This window comes from Scheffersomyces stipitis, chromosome 4, assembly GCF_000209165.1.
Source record: "Scheffersomyces stipitis CBS 6054 chromosome 4, complete sequence".
NCBI lineage: Eukaryota > Fungi > Ascomycota > Pichiomycetes > Serinales > Debaryomycetaceae > Scheffersomyces > Scheffersomyces stipitis.
The window spans coordinates 1,182,285-1,193,027 of record NC_009044.1 but is presented as its reverse complement, the minus strand read 5'-3'; the positions used below and the strand labels follow the sequence as shown (position 1 = coordinate 1,193,027).

The window sequence follows — 10,743 nt, the reverse complement described above, 5'->3', positions numbered from 1 at the left end:
AACATGACCGATTATAACTCTAATTGGACTGGAAAAGAATCCGTGGAACCAACAAATTTGTCAGCGGCAACCGTGCATAGCAAACCATAGTCATTCTACCTGAAATCCTCCGTCTTTCTTAGTCTCGCCAAAATCCTATTCTGGATATTCTTATATACTCCACAAATTCCCCTGTCACCAAAACAACTTAGAAAATTTTGACACAATAGGCTTCCCATTATCCTACTCTGGCTGCTGCTATATATACCGTCTGTCATACTAAGCCAAGCCAACTAACTTCATTGCCGAGTTCATTGCCATCTTCTCTTATCTAGTCGGGGTAATCAATCAATCACGTGACAATATATCTAATTATAACCAATACTTAGAATCTATTTTCAGAATTCATCCTGTTTTCTTCATTTTAACTTAAAGTGTTCGTGTGTCTCGATGAATTTGTTGTCTTATATCAACATTGTCGCAATTTCCATATTGTTGACTACGGCGACAGCAATTGACCAACTTGGTCTAGCATCCAATGCTCCCACCATTGCCCACTTCAAGAATTCAGGGGCTGTATGTCAATTGGTAACGCTGAAACCATCTAGACCTGGCACGATATCTTTGCTGATTGGTTCAGTCACCTCAGACAAATCTAAAGATGAAATCTATAAGGTTCCTGTCTTAATCTTCAAATTTAGTGATTTAAGAAATTTCACTAATCTCGGACCTGCTGAAGCGTACAATGAGCTCTACAGTCAAGGCAAAGATGGCAAAATTGAAGTTTACAACAATTTGGTCAACTTCAAGGACCTGAGGTTCGATTTAAATTTATATAAGGACTACGAGTCGATTGATGAAGCAGAAATCTACAACGGCTATGTGACTACAGACAAAACTGATAAAGACCACTATCTGATTTTTTTCACCCCACAGAGATCTGGTTTCTACTGTGTCTATGTAGCACCACAGGTTGATTTGGAAATCTCTGATTTGGATATTCCAATCGTCTTCAAGAGCTCTACGGGCTACTTGAACCCTATTCAGTATCTTGTTTACTCTCTGGAAAAGATACTGGCGGTGTTGGGTATTTTCCTTTTTGGCTATCTTTTGAACTATATATTGAAATTCAAAATTGGCCAAGATTTCAAGAACATGAATTCGATCTCGTTGATTTCAAGAGGGATTATTTTCTACCTATTGTTGCCTTATATATTCTTAGTCATCTGTTCAGTGTTTGTGTACTTTCTTCAGAACAACTGGTATACCTCAGCGCTGGCAGTTCTGGTCCATTTGTCGAGCATTTTATTTGCTTTATCTTTCCTCTTTGAAGTCGTCTTCAGGTACTTTATCTTATTGTTTTCTATGGGTTACGGTGTTATCTATTACCACAAGGGCAACTCGAGAAATTACAGAGTGATTCCAGCCCGTCTGTTGAATAGAGCCAAGTGGTTGTTAATCATCAATTCTGTGGCTGGGTTGATTTTTGCTATATTGTCGGACTCGTGGGGTGATGTGAATTCCAGCCCCTTGAAACAGTACAGTGGTCTGTCAGTGTCGAATTTGCCTACAAACAGTAGTTTTATCAGGTACTTGACCTTGGTTGTAAGTACTATTGTTGGCTTTGCACCATTGGTATGGTTTTCTTTGTCAATATATTACTACTTTCAGACGAAGAAGGTGATCGCAAAATTTACTCCTGTTGAAGAACAAGGAGGATTTAGCAACGATCAGATTACCAGTGCATTCAGAAAGTCCATCTTGGTTATCTTTGTTTTGCCTGTATTTGTTTTCTTGCTTGTGGGTCTGCTCTATGTCTGGAGAGTCGTGAAGATGGTCAAGGGTCACCCTATTGGCGATTTCCCAGAAGAAAGAGTGCCTGCAGAGGTGCTTGCCTATACAATTCTCCTTACCGAGCAGCTATTGTTAGACAAGAGGTCGTGGTTGGGACTTATCTGGACCGGTATTCTTTATCTCTATTTCCAGATTGTTCTCGTCTACTTCATCTGGATCAAAGGCAATAACGGTATTATTGTAGATTCTGAGGGACAGGATCCTATTGCGTATGCTGATGTTTCGCAGTACGAAATAAGCGAGGATGAAAACGAAGAAGAAACTCCATTGAGTAATGGAGTCACACCAAGCAGTTAGTTAGAGAGTTTATTGAAGTTAGTGAATTTTTTGAATTAGTATTACTATGAAAGTTTGAAAGAAATGTTTTATGTTGGTTGTTTTATGAATTCTGACATTATTTAGAGATCTTTTTGTAATAGTAGGTTAGTTTGGTTTCCAGGGAGTTTAATTGGTATAGAACAGCTACGAGGAGTCTAAATAGTATATATTGTACAAATATAAAGGCTTTTAGTGTTTTGAACGGATTTAAAAACGAGAAGAGATTTCCACAAGGAGAAAGGATAACATTACAATATAGAAAGTATAACAATACAGAACCAGGCTACTTCCTCTTGTTATGTTTTGGCTTGAAGTTCTTTCTGTTATTGTTACTGTTATTGTTGCTGTTTCTGCGTTTGTTGTTGAACTTTCTTCTGTGGCCGTCTCCCAAGGACTTGTCGACAAGTCCGATTTCTCTGGCCAAGGCAGTGCCGAGTTCCACACCAAACTTCTCGACTCTGACCAAGTCTTTTCTGGCAGCTTCTGCTGCACTTTCATCACCGAATTTCACAGCTCTCTGCACCTTTTTGTTCAACAACTCGATGGCTAATTGCTTCCTTTCTTCAGCAGACAACACCTTTGGCTCTTCCTTAGTAACAGGTTGGACAACAGTCAATGTTGCATCTTCGTCAGCAACAGGTGCCGAATCTTCAGCGATGACTTCAGTAGCTTCGTTTTCAGCAGCAATTGGCGCCACTACAGCTTCAGGCTCGGCTTCAGCTACTTCAGGCTCTTCCTGTTTGGTGGAATCAGCTTCAATTAAACGGTTGACCAAGTCAGCCTTCTTTCCGTCGGTGGTTAAGCCTCTTTCTTTTAACAAGTCTTTCAACTGGGCAACAGTGTTGGAGTTGTATTCGGACATAATGCGAAATAGTGAATTGGCGGTGAATAATTGGAAAACTAAAGAAGAGTATGATAGTTGTTCACATTGATTGTTGAGATTCTTAAGCTGGTGAATTTTTCAGTGCGCGTATTTCATTTGTGTGGAGTCTGGGATCGTAGATTTGGATGAAAGAGTCTATGAATATGGAAAAGCTCATAATGAGAAGAAGCAATATGGATGAGAAGATAGGCGTCTGGATAGATTTAGAAGAAATGTAATTATGAATTTTAGAATGGGTTCCAGAATATAAATACATGCAGAGGTTTGATAAAGAAGAATTTACGAAAATTAGCGAATATATGGTCTGATTTGGTTATATGAGTTACTACCGAAGATGTGACTATGCTCTTTTTGTAGTGTTTCACACCGTAAGTATGATAGCTTTAGTTCTATACTGTATCGTTATATACTGATCTTAATATCAATGGTAAAGAGCAACACAAACAAAGCCACATTGACCAAAATCAACACTGCTATCGACAACCTCGTTGCTGGATAGTAGCTCCTCATCAATAGGCTCTGAACCTCAAAGTACCGATAGCCACCAAACAACACCGTGAAGAGTCCAAGCAATATACACATGCCTGCAAGTGGACGGCTCATGCCATGGATGGTTCTCGTTTTTTTGTCGGCGATATCGTACTCAATTCCTTCTTTCTCGACCTTGAAGTTGGATTTCTCTTCGAGCCTGAAGAACTGAAGAAACATGATCCCAAACGTGACAAACGTCACCGCTGTTCGAATCCAAGAGAGAAGAGTTCTCTCGTTAGCCATCTATAACTGTTAGTATTGCAGAATACGAAAATACACTATTCTACACTGAAATGACTATTCTTAACTATTGTCAAATCCGGGGACCCAGCTAGAAGAACAGTTGGCTAAGCAACTGAATATGACTAAAGTCAACATATTCAGAAGTTACAGTCAACTTAATTTCGCTCTTATACATACATGGTCTCTCGCTACAGAGCCCGTGTTTTCCAATTGAACCAGCAATTGGAACCAATTAGCCACCAGTTGTGCGATGGTAGTTTGCTCTTTTTCTTCACTGAGCTCGTTCTTGATCTCATTCTGCCCGACCAAGCCAGAATCTACAATATCACTTATGTTCTCCTTCGCTCTTTGTCCAAGTGGATCTTCATCGTCTCCGTCTTCTCTTATCCCAATATCTCCCTCGATTTCATCCACTTCTTCAATCTGTGTTTCTCCTTCTCTATTTCTTTCTCTGTCTCTATCTCTATTACTTTGTCGTTCTCTACTTGTGGGGTCAACTGTGGCGTCAAGCTCCAGAATAGGCAAACTAGTAACGTCTACAGAACGACTTCGACTACGCAAGTTGGACCTGTCTATTTCTCTGACCCTATCCATTGTCCATGTTCTGAGCTTGTAGGACTTCAAGAAAAACGTGGTTCTCCTCAATTGCAAACTTTTTTTCTACCTTATCTTAACTAAGCACATGGACCAGATCGGGGAGAGCTCTAGGAACACCTCTGAAAATACAACTTTCTAGAAACATATTTCTATTGCCGATAATTCGCTTAGACTTAATAATAATATGTAATTATAGCTATGCTGATCACTCTAAATATAACTCACATTGAATGGGCAACTTCCTCTATGCAATCAAAATTATACCTTTAGACCTTTAGCTACATTTTCTCTACCTTTTATCTATTACTAGTATACATAAGAATACAGATCGAGCTAAAACTATACCATGTCTTCGTCGTCGAAGTCGTCATCGTTCTCAATGAACATCAACGTCTCGCCGTTGTCGATCTTCTGCCACACTCCAATGTGGTCGTACTCCAAAATACAGTCATCAAACTGCTGGATGGTGTAGCCCTTAGCAATGATACGTTCACGTAAATCTCTCAAAGACAACGTTCTCGTCAACCTCTGGCCATCACCCAAGGCCATGCCTCTCACGATCTGATAAATCTTAGAAGTAGCAGAATCATCTTCCCGTAATCTGTCGTCCTCAGAAGCCAACGACGACTTGGACACCTGTATCAATCTGAGCGCCTCGTCGACGTCTTCAAACGTCACATAGTTGTCGAATCTGAGTCTGGCTGAAGCTTGTGCCATTCTCAATATACCCAAGAGCGTTCTGGGAGTGATATGACTGAACTTCTTGACAGAGCCTTCGTTTCGATGGGATTCCTTTCTCATATTAATATACGATTGTACAACGTAGTCTCCCACTTCCTTAGGAACAGTAGGTCTGAACGTTCTGGCACGGCTGATGAACTCTCTGATCGTTGTAGAGTCAAGAGGCTCAAAGTCCATTTCTGGCTGCTTGTTGTGCATGTGGACGTAGGCTACATGGCTAGCTAATCTCTCGTCGTTTTCTCTAGATGGTTGGTCCAATATCAAGTACATGATATCAAATCTAGACAATAATGCAGCTGGTAAGTTGATGTTCTCGTGGGGTGACAATCTTGGATTGTATCTTCCGTAGAGAGGATTGGCGGCTGCCAAAATGGAAGTTCTTGCATTTAATGTGGTGGTGATTCCAGCCTTGGAAATGGAAATAGTTTGCTGTTCCATGACTTCGTGGATGGCTGTTCTGTCGCTTTCGTCCATCTTGTCGAATTCATCGATGCAGCAGATACCGTTATCAGCCAAAACAAGTGCACCACCTTCCAACACCATTTCGTCTGTGATGGGATCTCTCATCACTGCAGCTGTAAGACCTACACCAGATGAACCCCTACCAGTAGTATACACAGAACGAGGTGCAATCTTGCCAATGGCCTTCAACAACTGCGACTTGGCTACACCGGGATCTCCCATAAGACAAACGTTGATGTCTCCTCTAATTTTGAGCCCATCACCGATTTCTTTGGTGACACCACCACACAACAATAATAACAAAATCTTTTTGATATCCAAGTGGCCGTAAATTTCTGGTGCAATTGACTTGGCAAGCTTGTTGTACACGTCACCACTACGGAGCAACTCGTCGATCTTCTGTTGAGCTTGGGCTGAGATCTCAGAGGCATCGTACTGTTTCTTGTGTTGTCTTACGTGTTGTGTTTCCAAGTAGGTTTCGGTGAGAAGACCAGCCTTCAATGCACGGAAACCGGTGTAAGGGGAAGGCATGTAGATACCCGAAACATCGACAGTATCACCCGGGTTCATGGATCTAACCAAGTCACCATTAACATGTATCGTCAAACTACGAGGAATATGCCCTACAGGTACCTGATGCGACATTTCCTGAATCTTGACTTCCTGGAAACTAGAAAACTTGGAAGCTCTGGTCGACATAAACAATTGACCCTTGTTATTGTCATTTTGACAACTGGGTGAAGTACATTCTGACAAGGGAGTGAAAGTCTTTGAGTTGACCTCCTGGAAAATCTCAAACCCACACTTGTCACAGGTATATGCATTTACTACAACAGAAGGCTTCACATCCGATACTCTTGTGACAATGCCTCTCACTGTTATGTAATGTCCCACGTGAGCACCCTTGATTTCTCTAACGGAAAGTGACTTGTGGTCGTTTAAAGGAGCGAAGTAGAGACAATAACGACGAGTCAATTTAGAGGGAAATAAGAAGTCAGCAGGAGCATTTCCGTTATTATTGTTATTGTTGAGTCCATTTTCGCCATTATCATTTTGAAACCCGTCTCGCAAGTGGTTGAACTCGTCGTTGTTTTCCTGTTGCAAACGATCGTTGCATAATCGTCTCTGGTGCAAGATCACATCGAGGACATCGTCGTTGATGTCGATTCCGTGCTCGGGCTTTGGCATCAATTCATCAATGACGTCGCTGAACACGTCCAAATAACGGTAGGTGTTTCTTAAGACATTTCCGAGGAACTCCTGGTTGGTTCCTTGAGAAGTAGAATAGTTTCTCAACCATTGCTTCAAATCTTCAAGCTCAATAACAATTGTAGACTGCTGCCTGTTGGCAACTTTCTGGAATATATTCATGTACTTGGCGGCAAACTGAGCACCTTGGAGATCAAGATCGGCTTCATCTACGGCGACATCTTTGAAAGTCTCGAGGAAGTCCTTGACAATACTCCTATATTCGGAGTAATTGACTCGCATCTGAATAGCAGGCAAAACTGCTGTAGTGGACATGATGAATTTTGCAAAGTCAATTCAAATGGGGCAGTGGAACAACAGACTATTGCTGGTAAGAAAGATCAACTGAATCAAAGAAAAGTTACAGAAAAGATATAGAAACTGGAAGAAAAGAGATGAATGAATTCATTTCATCAGCTCTTCGTAAAGAAGTGAAAAATGGCTGGCGCGCCATACGCGTATCCTTCTCGTCATTTAACTCTTTTGGGGAAAAGTCGCGCTAATATTGTGCAGCGTGCAGCGACAGGCACGGTGCAACTAATTTGCAACCTGCTAATGCAGATTTGGTCCAGATAATGAAATCCTATTGGCATTCGAATAGTTCTACGAGATGGAATGGCTTTTTGTCATGGAAGCATTCTACAGAAAATTGCATAAAGTTGTATAATTTTGAAATTGTATCGATTTCTTCCATGGTGCAAAAATTTTGTACAAATTTTGATCTGTTTCTTGAAAAAATGATCTTGTCTCTCTTGAATTCACGTAGATTTACATCTCATTACCATATAATGAATTTATATAGTCTTATATGGGAAAGTGCCACATATAGATTTTAAATCTCTTTGGTGTTGCCTTACAAATCTCATATACATAGGTTTTAATTGTCAGCGAATCAAATTACCCGGTCCATTAGTCCAGGGAAACTGTAGTATTAATGGGCCTGGCCCGTATCTATATAGTTCAGTAAGAATATTCGTTTATGAATAATTAGTATAGAAAACATATTACTAGGTGGATTTAAACAAAAAATCCGCAAAAAGAGCTAAAGTCATACATCAAGAACTGAAAGTGCTTTACCAAAACATATAGCAAAGCTAAACCTATCCTTCATCCCATACCTATTACAAACCATTTTATTTTTCCACTAAGATCTCTAGGATCTAGTTCTCTGTCAGACAGACATCAAGTCTACCAAAGCAAATGCAGCTGATTTCTCTTCGTCGTTGAGTTCACCAGCAGAAGAGGCATCAATGCTGGGTCTGGTTCTAGACCTAGATCTCGATCTGACTCCTCCGTTCAGACCAGAGTGTGCAAGGGGTATGGCTGCAGGTTGGTGTCTTTGGTGATGCGAAGGATGCTGGTGTTTACGAGGGACATTCTTCTTGCGCAACCCTGAAACTGCTAGATGGTGTTTTCTCAACGATTCAGCACCGATAGTAGCCCAGTCTTCTTCATCAGTGTCACTGGCATTGCCATTGCTACTGTGAAGAACAGAAGGAGTGGAGTTGGCATACGCCAGATTATCGTATGGCCCAGTATTATGTTGGGGTTGGTGGTGATTAGATTGCTGTGTTTGTTGGATATGTTGTGCGTCTCCCTGAAGTGCTGGAGTACTATGTGGATACAAAGAAGCTCCCATGGGGAGAGAGGAAGATAAGGTAGATCTGATGTGAGACTCGTTGAAAGAAGATTTGCGATGGCCGTTCTGGGCGTTGACGTTGTTAGCATTGTTTATAATAAATTCGTCATTACTGGTGGCATGAATGTAGTTGGAATTCCAAGAGTTAATGGGAGACGTTCCCATGTTTGGAGGAGATTGAAAAGAAGAGATTGGAGGGGGAGAGTTTATGGAAACCTGCGAATTTTTGGCAGAAGAAATGAGGTAGTTGTCAAGATTGTCAAGTGAATTGAGTCTGGATCTGTTGAACAACTGGTGACGGTATGTTGATGGCTTGCTTATAAACGAAGAGGCCGGGTTAGAAGAAGAGCTCTTTCTTCTATTTCTAGAAGCTGAAGTTGAAAGTACAGCATCCAGTGGTGGTGGACTAACTTTTATAGGCACTCTTTTGGCGAACTTGATAGGAGGGGACCTCTTAAATCTATTGGTGTTGTTAGCGGACTCATCCTGGTCCTGGTCGAAAGAAAACATGACATTATCGTCTTCTTCTTCAGATTCTGAGCTTGATTCAGGTGTATCCTCGTTATCTTGTTCCATATTGTCTGACAAATGGTCGTATTCATCATCTTCAGAATCACTTGCAATAGCAGTAGAAGCAGCTGGCTCGTTGGGCAACTTCAAATTGTGCAAATTCTTGACATTGTTGGTTATCGACTCTCTTCTACCCTTTTTGGCCAGGTGGTTTTGAGAGTTTTGTAGCACATTCTGTTTCTTGGACCAGCCGAGTTTTAAGTTGGTTTGGTTTCTCAAGTCGTTGACATTGAGTAGAGGCTGCTTTCTGTCTTCTGCTGTCATGTTCTTGATTTCTGCCGCGGTCTTGCCGGCGACTTCGCCTCCAGTCGATTCAGTTCCTTCTGTAACAATGAAGTCAGAATCTACTTTACGCACAGCCCATTGGCCCCAGCCAATTTTTTCAAACACCACGTTGTTGGAAGGGTCTGTCTGCTCCATAGCAGCCATAATTAGCCGTCTTTGTTTGGAAAGTGAAAGCTGGTCAAAAGAAGGAACTTCTACAGCCAAGTGGCCTGTGATGTGACGAATGGGAAGTGGACCTTTGCGGATAAGCAAGTTGGCCAATCTTGTGGGGGTAATTTTCGAGGCGACCTGGATGCCTTCTGGCGAGGAAGTGGAAAGTAGTTTCTTGGGAGTTGTCGACAAGGAGCCATTGTTAGGATTTATAGCAGCAGAATTATCAGGATTAATGATATTTGCATCAGTAGTGCCACCATTCGTATTAATAGCGGAATTGCCATTGTCAGGGTTGCTATCGATAATAGCACTGATATTCATACTGGCATTACTGTTGCCATTGCCGCTTATACCATCCTTGTTGCTTTGTGGAGGTGAAAAATTGGAGCTATGAATGGGTCTCGCTGGAGAGCTTGAGACTGAAATATTAGTGGTTACGGGATTGGTGGAGAACGGTGGCTGAACATTTAGTCCCACGTTCGGTTTTGTCGTGATGGGTGGCATCTGGTGTATAGAGCCGTCTGGAGGAGACGACATTGCTGTTTTAATGAAGTGTGGAGACTGTCTGGTATGGCTAGTGGACAGTGCTCTGTTTGTGGAGTGAAAAATGTGGGCCAGATAAGGTCGAAATTAGTGTGAGCGTGTGGAGTGAAAAATCGGTGATTATTCAGATTTGTGGTGTCAACAACAAAAGGCTGTTAGCTATTGGTCAATGAGAGAGGGTATCAAGCGGGTGTGTGAGCAGAACTAGTCGATGAGAATAGGGTTGGTCAGTGACAGTTCTGTTATTCAGTTATTTATAGCTGTACTGTTGTCGACTGTGCAATATCTGTAGTCCGTTGCTACCGATTGTCTTGTAGAAATTAAAATGACTCAGTGGCTCAGAAATGGCAAGTAGACTGCAGTGACGGAAGTGGTGCCGCGATAATGGTGCTGTTACAATCGGATAACTTCCAGAAAACTCTCGCTATAACCTGGCTGTTGTTGTCTGTGAATTTTCAGTGGGAAGTGAAAAATTGGAAACGGTGCTCAATATATGCGTTAAGCGAGACGGAAGTCTGAGATCGCGGAATTGGCCTGGGTGAAAAATCACAGTGAGATCGCGATTCTGGAGAGGTTGTTGGTGTGTAAAGATATCCACAAGAAAGAAACACCTCTATATACTTTATGTTCTGTTTGGTTACTGTCTGCTCCCTTTCTTGGCCGAATACTAGAGATTGTATGGCGTTTCAGACACGTA

At 41.6% G+C, this 10,743-nt stretch overlaps 5 protein-coding genes across 5 annotated transcripts; 1 reads left to right on the top strand and 4 right to left on the bottom strand. All coding sequences in view use genetic code 12, as the record gives it.

Annotated features, from left to right (window-relative positions):
* Nucleotides 1–429: 429 nt before the first annotated feature.
* On the top strand, nt 430–2,130 carry PICST_31589 (predicted protein; the record flags this gene model as incomplete). Its single annotated transcript, XM_001384489.1, has 1 exon — nt 430–2,130. One exon carries the CDS (start codon nt 430–432, stop codon nt 2,128–2,130), a length of 1,701 nt encoding a protein of 566 aa, XP_001384526.2.
* Nucleotides 2,131–2,554: 424 nt separating this feature from the next.
* On the bottom strand, nt 2,555–3,013 carry PICST_22536 (predicted protein; the record flags this gene model as incomplete). The annotated part of the gene is made up of 2 exons (XM_001384144.1): nt 2,555–2,734; nt 2,762–3,013. Coding segments are annotated over 2 exons (432 nt in total), but the record flags the coding sequence as incomplete, so codon positions are not given.
* Nucleotides 3,014–3,436: 423 nt separating this feature from the next.
* Nucleotides 3,437–3,808, bottom strand: PICST_59170 (predicted protein; the record flags this gene model as incomplete). The annotated part of the gene is made up of 2 exons (XM_001384143.1): nt 3,437–3,676; nt 3,698–3,808. 2 exons carry the CDS (start codon nt 3,806–3,808, stop codon nt 3,437–3,439), a joined length of 351 nt encoding a protein of 116 aa, XP_001384180.1.
* An 886-nt stretch (nt 3,809–4,694) lies between these two features.
* MCM7 (DNA helicase and DNA replication licensing factor (CDC47)) lies at nt 4,695–7,750 on the bottom strand. Its single transcript, XM_001384142.1, has one exon. The coding sequence runs from the start codon at nt 7,130–7,132 to the stop codon at nt 4,745–4,747; it is 2,388 nt and encodes a 795-aa protein (XP_001384179.1). The 5' UTR covers nt 7,133–7,750; the 3' UTR covers nt 4,695–4,744.
* A 277-nt stretch (nt 7,751–8,027) lies between these two features.
* Nucleotides 8,028–9,677, bottom strand: STB3 (DNA-binding proteins Bright/BRCAA1/RBP1 and related proteins containing BRIGHT domain; the record flags this gene model as incomplete). The annotated part of the gene is made up of 4 exons (XM_001384141.1): nt 8,028–8,121; nt 8,248–8,449; nt 8,471–9,308; nt 9,363–9,677. Coding segments are annotated over 4 exons (1,449 nt in total), but the record flags the coding sequence as incomplete, so codon positions are not given.
* Between the last annotated feature and the right edge of the window lie 1,066 nt (nt 9,678–10,743).